This window comes from Sitodiplosis mosellana, unplaced genomic scaffold (assembly GCF_009176505.1).
Source record: "Sitodiplosis mosellana isolate CC-2019 unplaced genomic scaffold, AAFC_SMos_1.0 Smas_scaffold_30, whole genome shotgun sequence".
NCBI lineage: Eukaryota > Metazoa > Arthropoda > Insecta > Diptera > Cecidomyiidae > Sitodiplosis > Sitodiplosis mosellana.
This window is the reverse complement of record NW_022595272.1, coordinates 20,805-33,294: the sequence shown is the minus strand read 5'-3', so window position 1 is coordinate 33,294 and position 12,490 is coordinate 20,805. Positions and strand designations below refer to the sequence as shown.

The 12,490-nt window shown below is 35.2% G+C and overlaps 5 protein-coding genes across 5 annotated transcripts; all 5 read right to left on the bottom strand.

Annotated features, from left to right (window-relative positions):
- Positions 1 to 444: 444 nt before the first annotated feature.
- Positions 445 to 1,240, bottom strand: LOC129569131 (histone H1-II-like). Its single transcript, XM_055447647.1, has one exon. The coding sequence runs from the start codon at positions 1,201 to 1,203 to the stop codon at positions 520 to 522; it is 684 nt and encodes a 227-aa protein (XP_055303622.1). The 5' UTR covers positions 1,204 to 1,240; the 3' UTR covers positions 445 to 519.
- Positions 1,241 to 2,793: 1,553 nt separating this feature from the next.
- On the bottom strand, positions 2,794 to 5,347 carry LOC129569130 (threonine--tRNA ligase 1, cytoplasmic-like). Its single transcript, XM_055447646.1, has 4 exons — positions 4,711 to 5,347; positions 4,396 to 4,650; positions 3,337 to 4,318; positions 2,794 to 3,266 (listed from the first exon to the last, which is right to left on the bottom strand). The coding sequence occupies exons 1-4, from the start codon at positions 5,275 to 5,277 to the stop codon at positions 2,926 to 2,928; spliced, it is 2,145 nt and encodes a 714-aa protein (XP_055303621.1). The 5' UTR covers positions 5,278 to 5,347; the 3' UTR covers positions 2,794 to 2,925.
- Positions 5,348 to 5,454: 107 nt separating this feature from the next.
- LOC129569126 (DDB1- and CUL4-associated factor 7) lies at positions 5,455 to 8,307 on the bottom strand. Its single transcript, XM_055447643.1, has 4 exons — positions 7,942 to 8,307; positions 7,436 to 7,667; positions 6,705 to 7,349; positions 5,455 to 6,575 (listed from the first exon to the last, which is right to left on the bottom strand). The coding sequence occupies exons 2-4, from the start codon at positions 7,624 to 7,626 to the stop codon at positions 6,377 to 6,379; spliced, it is 1,035 nt and encodes a 344-aa protein (XP_055303618.1). The 5' UTR covers positions 7,627 to 7,667; positions 7,942 to 8,307; the 3' UTR covers positions 5,455 to 6,376.
- Positions 8,308 to 8,414: 107 nt separating this feature from the next.
- On the bottom strand, positions 8,415 to 9,188 carry LOC129569127 (2-oxo-4-hydroxy-4-carboxy-5-ureidoimidazoline decarboxylase-like). Its single transcript, XM_055447644.1, has 2 exons — positions 8,871 to 9,188; positions 8,415 to 8,802 (listed from the first exon to the last, which is right to left on the bottom strand). The coding sequence occupies exons 1-2, from the start codon at positions 9,049 to 9,051 to the stop codon at positions 8,471 to 8,473; spliced, it is 513 nt and encodes a 170-aa protein (XP_055303619.1). The 5' UTR covers positions 9,052 to 9,188; the 3' UTR covers positions 8,415 to 8,470.
- Positions 9,189 to 9,311: 123 nt separating this feature from the next.
- On the bottom strand, positions 9,312 to 10,149 carry LOC129569128 (aminoacylase-1-like). The gene is made up of 4 exons (XM_055447645.1): positions 10,047 to 10,149; positions 9,842 to 9,972; positions 9,721 to 9,755; positions 9,312 to 9,638 (listed from the first exon to the last, which is right to left on the bottom strand). Exons 1-4 carry the CDS (start codon positions 10,107 to 10,109, stop codon positions 9,496 to 9,498), a joined length of 372 nt encoding a protein of 123 aa, XP_055303620.1. The 5' UTR covers positions 10,110 to 10,149; the 3' UTR covers positions 9,312 to 9,495.
- Between the last annotated feature and the right edge of the window lie 2,341 nt (positions 10,150 to 12,490).

Sequence of the window (12,490 nt, the reverse complement as noted above, 5' to 3'; positions counted from 1 at the left end):
ATTCCCGATCTCAACAAAAAATCGGCCCTTTTCAGGGCCACCAAATAATTTTTATAAAGAAATTTTAGAAAATCAAAAAATCTTCTCCATTTCGTTTAGCATTCAATTTTGATGAAAAGAATATTTGAAAAATAAAATGATTAAATCCTGCATAATATGAAATGATCCCAATGCTTTAAGATTGCATATAAAACTTATAATATATCAACCATTCCACACGAACAACTCCGAATTGACTGGGAAAAAAATGTTGTCGTATATTTTTAATGTTGTTTTTTATACCAATGGGCGCATACCATGTAACAAAATTGGCGTTGACCAATTTTCTGTGAACTTGAATGGGAAATTCAGTTCTGAAAACGAAATAATTAGAGTTTATTTATGATCGATGTATCGTGAATGATGATTTTTTTATGAATTCTTTATAGAAAATAATTTGGTAGCTCTGAAAAGAGCTGTTTTTGTCTCGAATATCGAGGGATTTTTTTCATGACTAATAGTCATTTGACGATGAATCATTTACGCTTTCAGTACTTTGCCAGCCTTTGGATTTTTGGCAGCAGCTGGTTTCTTGGCTGTCTTCGGCTTTGGTGTCTTTGGCTTCTTTGGAGCAGCCGACTTCGATGGTTTGGTTGCCTTTTGCTTTGATGGAGCCTTCACCTTTGGCTTGGCCGATTTCACTTTTGGTATACCGGCTTTCTTTGCTACTTTGGCTTTGTCCGAAACGGATTTCTTTGCGGCTGGCTTCTTCTTGGCGCTTTCCTTCTTGGCAACGGGTTTTTTTGCTGCCTTTGGTTTCTTCGGTTTGTCGGCTTTTGCTTTCTTCACCGGTTTCTTCTTCTCGACCTTCGGTTTGAGAGCAGCAGCCGACAATTTGAATGAGCCGGATGCGCCTTTACCTTTGGTTTGAACCAATGTTCCCTTTTCGACTGCACCCTTCAAGTACTTCTTGATGAATGGAGCCAATTTCTCGGCATCGACCTTGTTGTTGGCGGTGATGTACTTCTTGATCGCTTGCAAGGATGAGCCACCGCGTTCCTTCAATGCTTTGATTGCGTCATTAACCAAAGTGGCGGTCGGTGGGTGAGTTGGTTTCGATGCTGGCTTCTTGGCTGTTGGTGCTTTTGGTGCCTTTGCTTTCTTGGCAGCCGGTGAAGCGGTGGCTGGAGCTGCTGCTGCTGCTACTGGTGCTGAGTCGGCCATCTTGATTTCTCTTGGGTTGAATATTCGCTTTGTAAACTCAGTGAACAAACTAATGTAGCTTACTTGGCGATTCAGTAGGTACGTCAATTGAGACCATTCCTTACGGAACGAATCGATCGAAAATCGTTTGTCTGTCGATTTTCTTTAGTAGAAAAGTGAATATCTCATCTTTTGTTTTTCAAAATATTTGTTAAAGATTTCGTATCGTTGAGTCGATTCAATATTTTAAAACAACTGAAAATAATTGAATTTATAAATTTGCCATGAACAATTTGGAATCGTTTATTTTATATAAGAAATATACCGATTTAAAGACAAATTTTCGTTTCGTTTGGCACAAATTAAATTTCTAAATTTAAAACATTTTACATATTTAAAAAAAAAATTGATTTTTTTTGGTTTATTATGCTTCAAATACTATTCGAAATTTGGAATAGATTGAAAAAACATGAAAATTTCCAGTTAGTTTGGCAAATTTGAGCCAAAGAAGATGGGGCAGTTTGCATCAAAGAAATTTCAATTTGTACTGCAGTCTCCTGCCAATGCATAAAATTTCGGAAATCCACAGAATTCAGAATTTGTCGAAACATTTCCCAATTTTTTACTTTAATTTATAGAGATCGTCCCGTTTTAGAGGTAAAACACAATTTGATTGAAAATTGACAAACAAAGTGGAGAAAAACGTCAAAAACATGTTCTTCTGGTACTATGCACCAAGTATCTCGAAGGTGATTAGCACGATGTTTGCAGTTCAGAAGCATATATAATGAAAAACTGTTCTTGAAAATGAATAAATATTGAGAATTATTTATTTAAAGACAGATTTGAGATTGTTTTGACCAATTTATAGAACAAATTACGATTATTTTATGTTTCCCATAGTAACAAGACAAAAACGTTGTCTGTATGTATGTGTACCTTGTACCCGCGCAAGAAGCTATATTGTTATGAGGTCCATTTTGGCAATATTAATCCTTTTTTTATTCGATAAAAATAATTTGAACCATGTTTAATTCCATGGACTAAGAAAGGAAAATGATGACGGTTTTAATAGTTTCATAAAGCATAGCACTATACGTTATACACCCAATCGCAGTAATCAACTGTGACGATGCGATCATGGTGAAAGTCAATTTTCAACATACCGAGTTTGACGAATAACAATTTCAATGCTATTTCATATTAATATTTTCCAATAAAATCAAATTGGTTTTTTGCTTTGTCCAAACTGAAAAGGAAATTTTATGATATGTATGTGGATAAAATCAGCCAACAAAGTATTTTTAGCTGTGGAAAATATTCAGGTCAAACGCACATATTTACGCTGGGCGTTCTAGGCTCTCACAGAGATAGACTTATTTTTGATTTTTTGCTGTTGTATTTTTTCGGATTTTTATTTTATTTGGGTAAAAAGAACTAATAACATTTTTGTTACGATTGATTTTCAATAGTTTATATGACACAAAATGCAAAGACGTTTGAGTTTGAATTAGTATGAATAGGTAATTTTGCATCACTGCAAAATAAACGTCAACCAAACAAAACATGATAATTCGACAAAGAATTTATCAACCACATAAAACACCACAATTTCGTTACGTTTCCATAATGGAAATGCTCCATTCAATTTTATTACTTTTGACGTTGTTTAATCTAAAAATTACATACACAAGCTACCATTTAAATATTTAATAGCCATTATTCGTAATGCAATCTTTCATTTCAAAAATTGTTGTCGTTCAATTTGAAATCCCTACTTAATTTGTGTAGCCTAACAATAAGTTCATCGACATCGATTTGACCGTGGACTGTTCCATCCCTAGTTCGAACATTGACCAGATTTGTGTTAGCTTCCTGTTCGCCTACCACCAAAATAAAATTGTATTGTCCGACCTGAGCATTACGAACTTTCTTTTTCATTGTTAATTGTGGATTAAAATCAGCGTCAACGCAAAAATTGGCTTCGTGCAATTTGTTCCTAATCGTTTTTGCATATTCATCGAAGATTGAATGAACTGGTACAACCATAATTTGATTTGGTGATATAAAGAATGGTAGTCGACCTTAAAGGTAAGAAGAAAACAAGTCATAAAACACAAACGTTTGCATTATTTTACAGTTGCAATGACTCACCACCAAAATGTTCGATTAAAATGGCGATGAATCGTTCCAATGACCCAAAAATAGCGCGGTGAATCATAACTGGTGTATTTTTTACGTCATTTTCGCTGTCGTAGGTCAGTTCGAATCGCTGCGGCAGTAGAAAATCCAGCTGAATGGTACCGCATTGGTGTGCTCGTTTCAGAGCATCAGTAATTGTGATATCAATTTTTGGACCATAAAATGCACCGTCACCGGCGTTCAGTTTCCACGGTTTACCAAATTTGTTTAGAGAACTTTCCAATGCCAACTCAGCACGATTCCATACATCCAAGTCACCGAGATAGCTATCGGGTCGCGTTGAAAGCACCAAACTGAATTCAAATCCGAATGTTCCGTAAATATGTGACAAAAATTCCAAGCATGAATCAATCTCACTTTGGATTTGATCGGCTTCGCAAAATATGTGGGCGTCGTCTTGTTGAAATCGTCTGACTCTCGTTAGTCCGGTTAATCCACCGGTTGGTTCATCTCGATGCAGAACACCAAAATCAGCAAATCGTAACGGTAGGTCACGATAAGATCTAATTTTGTGTGCAAACATCAAGCAATGACCTGGACAATTCATGGGTTTTAGCACGAATTCGTCTTTGTCTCGCGTTTTAAATGAAAAAATATTTTCAGCATAATGATCCCAGTGGCCAGACACTTTCCATAAATGTGATTTAAAAATGTTCGGCGTTATTACTTCTTGGATTCCCCTTTTTCGGTACTCGTCTTTGATGAAGTTCAATAGTGTGTTGTAAATGTGGGCGCCTTTTGGCTGAAAGAAGCATGAGCCTGGTGATGATTCATGGAAAAAGAACAAATCTTGGCTACGGCCAATTTTGCGATGATCACGTTTCGCAGCAGCCTCTTGGTCAAGTGCCCATTGTTTGAAATCTTCATCCCGAGGGAATGCAATTCCACTAATCCGATTTAGTTTTGTATCATCTTTTGTCACGACCAAATTACTCTATAGCCAAGTTCACATTGAATAAAAGATTAAAAATGAGATTCACATTTTTTTACAGAAGCATTTTGGTTACTTACACTCAGAATTTTAAACATTTTTATCACTCCTGTGTGTTTAACGTGCGGACCAGTACATAAATCAATCAATGTCCCGCATCGATAAACCGTTCCTCGTTCGGCGATTTGTTCCCGAATAATTCGCAACTTGAATTCGTTGTATTTGAACAATTCAAGTAAATTGACCTTCGACACATCGATTCTTTCGAATGGAATTTTATGGCGAAGAGTCTTCTTGATTTGTTTGTCGATTATGGGGAAATCTTTCTCTGAGATCTATAAAAGACATTCAAAGTGATTATAGGGATATTGAAAGAAAAACGCATTTTAACTCACAAGTTTGTCGTTGTTATAAATGTCATAAAAGAAACCATTATTGGTGGCTGGACCACTGTTCAATAAACACCCGTGAACTATTTCCAAAGCCGATCCCAATACATGAGCTGAGCTGTGCCATAGCACTTCTTTCGCCAGTGGATTGTCAAAATTTACCAATTCCATTTCGCAATCATTTTCCAGAGGTCGATTCAAGTCCCACAATTCGTTGTTCACTCTGGCTACGATTGCGTGTTTAAGTGCATGTTTGTTGATTTCCCGGAAAATCTCATATGGTGTACTACGCCACGAAACACCACCTTCGTACACTTGACCATGTTGAACGCCAATTTTAATTGGTTTACTTTGTTTCGTTTTCAAACTTTCATCATATTCAGCTTTCAGCTTGTGCCACAAATTAAGTCTTGTTTCAATAAAATCAGCTTGTTTACTCTCACTGTTTCCATGTTCACTCTCAATCGAAGCTGTTGAGATATTTTTACCGAATGTTGCAATGGTATATTTACAACTTAATAGCCTTAAAGGCACATTTTTATAGTGAAAGCCGTTAATATTTAGCAGCCTCATGATTTTAACAAATAACTACGGCTCACCATTGAAAGTGTGTGTCATATCAAAACAAATAGACATAACCTCAGAATTTGATTTGACAGCTTCGTCGCCGCGGGTAAGATGAATGCTGTAATGTGAATGAACTTTTCCATAGTCCTAATTTGATGAATAAAACCAAATATCTGTGTGCTCTTTTTTTTTTTAGTAAAAATCACTTCATTTATTCTATAAAACGTTAATTGTATATTGGGTTTGTTTTATTTTTTTGCAAATTTCAGATGATTTTAAGTAACTATTTCATGTAATTGTTCCGTTTCGTTTATTATTGTTGTTATTGTTTATTATAACTGATATATAAATTAAATGTTTACTGAATTGTCATTACGAGTTTCGAACAGTTTTAGATTAAATTAACTAATGTCATAGTTAGAAATTTACTTAAATTAGCATAATTGGTTTCCATAATGAAGAATATGCTTATTGTTTAGTACCAATTTTTATAGAACAACATGTTTGATCACTAAATGTATGTAATCATTTTTTATGTTTCAAATAAAAAAAATCGACGATTTTCTTCACGACATCAAATTATATGTGTCTTTTATGTTTGCGCTTCATATTCCAGGAAATATAACATACTCAATTATATCTTCATAGATAATCATCAAACTGCGCGTACAAGTTTGCTTTTTTTTTTTCTGTATTATTGATATAAACCTAAACGTGCATTGTGTATGCTTAAAAAATAATGGCCTATTCTAGCGTTCGAAATTAATGCCGTGTTCGTTATTAATATCGATATTTTGAGTGAGCTGAGCTATTGTAATTCGTCTGATAAGTTACATTTCGATATATTTTCCATTGGCTATGGTTCGTTTGTTTTAATAGAAAATAAAAACTCTCAAGATAACTGATCTCCAGTTCGAGAGAAGATACGTCTCAATTGCACCATTGTGTGTGTGTATGTGTTTGTATAAATAAAGCAAAAAGGAAAAACAATATTTTAGCTATGATTTTCAGTTTTCACTTAAGGAGGCACAAACTAAAATAAAATAAGATTACTTAATTATATATAGAAGAAATCAGCAAAAAATGAAATTATTTGAGTTTGGAGTTAGACTCTCAGAATTTCGCACGCTTTGTTATAGCAAATGGCGATCCAGTCTGGTTGTGTTGCACCCCATTGGATCTGATTTACTTCGCCTTCGGCTGCTGTGTATGCCAGTATTGGGTCTTCGATGGCTCGTGGCATTTGCTGAATATCCCAAATTAGCGCTTGATGGTCATCGCCGGCTGTGCATATGTGACAAGAGCTGTTTTTTTTTGTTGAAATTTTGAAAAATCATTATTTTCAATTCATATTCCATTTCAAAAATCATACACGATCAAAATAAATAAAATACAAAAAGTTTTCTAACTACTAAATATATTGTTATACAAACCTATGCGGTGCCCATGCAATGCCATTAACGCAAGCCCGATGGTTTGCGAGCCGAGCAACTGGTGTGCATGGTACACGAACATCCAAGATGATCACTTCGCACGAGTCCATCGCAACGGTGGCCAAATAATTTGGATCCTGTTTGTTCCAAGCGAGTCGCAATAATGGAGTATGTGTTGGATCTTCATAGATGATTGTTGAATGTTCCAAATGACGCAAATCAAACATACGCACCGACCCATCAGCTCCGACCGAAGCAAACATATCACGACCGCCTCCAGCTCGTGAAAATGCAATGTCGTATACTTCCTTATCGTGTGCAATCAACTGTGTTTTAACATGGCCGGCAACAAGATTCACTCTTCCCAATGGCTGACCAGTTTCTAGGCCCCAAATAGTGCATGTAGTATCAATTGACGACGTTCCAACCAAATTCGGATCAACTTCGTTCCAGTCAAACGATGTAAGCGGCGCACAGAAATCACTGTTTTTGTTATTATTGAGCACACACTCAAGCCGAGTGTCTGGCTCACCAGCTCGCCACACACGTAAATAATCGCCACTTGTTGCTAGCAAATCCGGATAAATTCCTTTTGAATCTGGAATCCACATGATTTTTGTCGTTGGATACGGATGGTCGAATGTACTAAATGAACATAAGCAAAGAAACCAAAACTTATTACGCGAAGGAAAAAATCTAAGTAATAATTTTTATTGGATTATAGGCCATACCTTTTTGCACTGAATTCACTTGTGTCTTCGTCCAAACTGATAATCTGTACTTTGTTGTTGTATTCTTCGATGAAACTGCCGAGTGCCAACCGAAATCGTTTGTCTGGTCGAACGCTCCAATTCATTGAATACAATGGCCATGGTGCCAAATATTTGTAAATCTCTTTTCGCTTTCCCGTGCTCGACGACATGATGTACTCGACTCGAGTGGGCGGTCTCTATGAATCGTTTTCTGGAACAATATTATTATTTTCATTCAGTTCAAACAAATGTTCACTAATCAGATGCTAGATAGAAAAAAGATGAACATATTCAAAGGCGACACAAAGGCGAATTGATGCTTTAAATAAACAAAATGTCAAATGTGGCATTAGGAAGTTCAGTGTGTATGCATATATATTATGTATACGCGCTGTTTATACATAACAAAGACGACTGGATGCAATATTGCACATTTTCACGCAAAGAGAACGTGTTTCTAACACACTTCTTTATCTAATACTTACTTATTTCGATGAATTGGATGTTTCAATGTTATAAATCGAATGCAAATTTGATCAAATTTACAAATTGTCGCGATGATAAAAGGGATGAATAAGCAAGACGGAATTTGTTTGCGGTTTTTACGTCACACACACACACTCTGCTTCAATTTTGTCACAATATCACGGCAAATCAAATAAATTTCAAAGAAAATTTTGCATAATTGTTTCGAACGGAGTTTTAAATTGATTTTGGCATTTATTTGTTTCGGACTTGAGGCGATTAAATAAATCTAATTCGGTTTGTTATTACAAACATTTTACAAAAACACTAATCCATGCGAGATTTAGTTTATATTCCTCTCGAACGGACTGAATGGTATGAAGTTGGTTGCGATCGCAACACCAAAGCGTCAATTTGGAATGAAAGTGTTATATGAGACTGGTAGAAGTTATTTTGTACCGGGTGGCAACACATAAAATAAAAAATAACCGAATTCAAGAAAGAGAGCAAAGTTTTTATTGTGGCAATGATTTCATATTGAAATTGTCATCAATCCAATTCGACAATATTTTCTATGCGCAGTTGACAAATCTTTTTCACATTGTTTATTCCATTGGTGATTTCCTGTTCACGATTATTCGGCAAACGTTGGTGAAGTCCTTCGAGGATACGCTCGATTTTGTTATTTTGACGAACACAAATCACAAATGGAAATCCAAATTTCTCTGAATATTCCGCGTTCAATTTAACCAACTGGTTTTTCTGCTCATCTGTCAGTTTGTCTAGGCCAGCCCCAGCTTGTTCGTTTGCTGAATCAACGCTGAGTTTATTTTCAAAAAGCAATTTTCCAGCCAAATCTGGATGAGACTGTAGAACAGCAACTGAAACAGCAAAAAAAGACAACTTTTAATATAAAAAATAATTTTTTACTGACATTTTCTGAATGCACTTTTTTCTGCTACATCCAAATTTTCCAAATAATTATTAAATGCAACAGTTAACTCGTTGAGACTGTCGAAAGGCCGTTGCAACACGACTGTTTTTGCTGCTTTCGGAAATAATTCAACCACATTTTTGAACAGTTCTTCGAACTCTTCATCCAACAACTCATTTACGTCGGCGATTTTCATTTTTTCAATAAATATATTAATCAAACAACTGAAGCACGGCTAAATCACCAAAACTAAGCTGGTAATGGTTGATTATGACTGAACATTGTAGACACTGAAAATTTCTTATCAATATTTTTTTGCTCGTCACTGATTAACTTTAAACTGTTACCAAACCACATAATGTTGAGTCGTGAGCATGTAATATTGCTGAAAATGTTATCAAAATTGGAATATTGTCTTTGTAGTGGATTATGGAATAGATTACAATTTTGTCGTGTTGTGTTGTGTGATTTACGATTTGTTCACAAAAAGATTTTATTTTGCTTTATTTTTGATCACATATTTTTGTGGATTACCAACGCCGACATTGATAATCGAAAAAAAAAAAATTCGGTTTGATACATAATCGAGCTTCTATGGATTGCATAGAGTAATAAAAAATGAATGTTCTAAGGCTGGAGTTCATTCCATGTTTGCAATTTTCTCGATAATTTGTTCATATATGTCGATTCCTTTCAAGTAAACATCGGCATTCAAATATTCATCGTTTTCAACATAGGGCATGTGTTCATTATGGGTGAGAAACCAAGTGCGGGGATGAGCAGCTTAAATTAATGATTAAATAAACAATCAATGTTATCTTATGAATCAATTTAAAATACAATTAAATCTATCGGCTATCAGTACCGACATGAGATATAGCTGGAGTCACATTTAGTCCTCTACGAATCGAAATATAATTTAATTTTATATTATACAACCGAGAACCGGATAAACTGAAGAATTTCTTTCAATGGAGAAAGCTTACAATTTATCAGTGGCGTTTTTAAAAGCAATCCAGTATTGATTTGAACTATTGACGTCCGTTGGCGGTGGTTTTATGCCCCTGTTTATGTCGAGTACAATGTTTTTTCCTGCTTCATTTGCCCATCTTTTGATCTAAAATGTAATGAATTTTCCGATTTTTTCTATGAAAATAAAATGCATTTATTCAACAAGAGAAGATAATTTACTGTTTGTTCAAATATGTCGCCATCTGCATGGATTGCTAAGCGTACATCGAAATAAGCACTCATGACCGGTGGAACAACGTTGCCCCAAAGGCCATCAATATTGTTAAATTTATACACTTCAGCAAATTTACAGTGCTCGAGGTCTTTCGCAACTTTTCTGCAGACAGTTCCCGCTCATCTCCTATGAGTTTCGCAGAAAACGCGAAGGATGATAACAAAAACATGCCATAGGCCGAAGTTTTTGATTTGCGCCCAATTGATAAGAGATAAGAGATAGCTGTCTTCAGCAATGTTATAGAGGATCTTGAGTACTACAACTTTTTCGAAGACAACTAGCTGTTATCTCTTATCAGTTACGTGGAGACCGTGAAAAACCGGGACGACCCGCCAAAAATGAACATAAATTCTTTCAACCATTGTCAGTTGCAGTAAAATATATTTCACTTTATTGCTACGACGTTTGACAAACTTGTGTTCTTCTAGGTCTCACCAATTCATATCTACTATCGACCCACTTTGTTTTCAAGGCATTCAAATGCACGCAATCATCAATTACTTGGCCATAGTTCGCTATTATTTATTGATATTATGAATAGCATTATTGAGCATTATTGAGAATTCCGAAGGATTATTTGGGATTATTTTTGTACTAGATTGCATTATTTGAATTATACAAATCTAGTACTTTCCCCCTTGTTTCAAACGTAGAAAAAATAAAAAGAATTACATTGTAATCCCGAACTTTTCCGTACCGTTGGCCTGCGTTGTCCGTAGGTACTTTTGGTTATTTTTTGTGAATTTTCTTGAAATGAAGGCAGTGAAAATAAAATAATAAAAATAAAGTGAAAAATCGGTCACTTTAACTAAAACTTCGACAATTTTGTATGAGAGGTACCCGTAAACCGATTCTCATTGGCTTTAAACTTTCTGAGGTTTCATATTTTGGAGAAAAAATAAAATTCTGAAAGTTTCATGTTGATCGCATTTGCAGAAGTTCGGATTTTGGCCCTCAATTTTTTCCAAGAAAATGTCGACATAATTGAGGACAGAAAATCAAACTTCTGCAAATGCCATCAACATGAAACTTTCAGAATCTTATTTTTTCTCCAAAAAATGAAACCTCAGAAACCTCGATTAACGGGTACCTCCCATACAAAATTGTCCAAAAATCGGTAATTTTAATCAAAATTTCAAAAAATACCTGCCATACAAAAGTGTCAATTTTTTGAGGTTTTTCTTAGGGCAAGTATCCCAGGATCAAATCGAAAATGGCTCATCTTCGGACTTAAACTAAGTTTATTGGATACAAAACTTTTGGGACTTTCAGATTTGGATTATCTCAATTATTTTTTTGAGTTATCGTGTTAACAAACACCAACGACGACAACGACGACGACGACGGCACACGAACGGAAAAGTGTCTCAAAAAGTGGTTTTCTATGCGTTTCATGAATTTTTATGATGATCTAAACCAATTTGGCGGAAAAAGTTTTCGGGACCAATTCCTATACTTTCCCTTGACACGTTGTGTACGGAAAAGTAAAAACAATTTCGCCAGTTTCTATGTGCTTAATGTGTAGCGAAAATTACATCGTTCCATAAATTTTATATCCATTAGACTTGACAATCATGACTTGGGATCGTGACTTTTAATCAGTAAGGATGAGAAATATTTTTGACTCGTACAATTGCATACAAACATCCTTTGTGACAATAACTCATGCAGTAAGTACCTTACATAGCAATATAAATCAGTGCAACAAGGTTTTTTTTATTTAATATAGCATATTTAAGTTTCGACTCTTGATACCTAAACAAAGTAAAGAACGTCAAAACAACTTTATTAATGTTATTCATTCGAAAATTTGACCATAGTAGAATTTAAACGAGTTCACTGATCGAGTAATACTGGAGTTGTCCACAGTGAAATGCTGCTCTGGTGGTTTTCACATTCAGCAATTTCGTTTTCTAAATTTGTGGTCTCGTCTTTAGGCACTTCTTTGTGTAGCGAAAAGTACAAAGCACCTGCAACTTTAACAAGGCTGAAATGCTCGAAAGAAAAATATTCAATTTTGGCCCAAAGCAAAATTAATTACTCATATTTACCAAGCGCATACGATTATTTAAAATTTGACATTGCATATGTAACGAGAATACGCTAAGTCAAAGTATTCTATCCGTATGCTTTGCATGCGCTTCACGCTAAAAATATGCCTTAAATATACCTTCGACTCTACATTAAAGTACGTATAAAATAAGCGTAAGCGTGAAAAGGGTATAAACGTAGCGTGCGCAGGGAATACACGCGGTATATTTGTAGCGTAGTTTTTTTTTATTGAGTTATGATATCAATACCACCACGATCAACTTGCATGACGTTCCATACTCACCAACGACATTCAAATATATGGCCAAACGGATTTCTCGTTTCGAGCAATTTAATG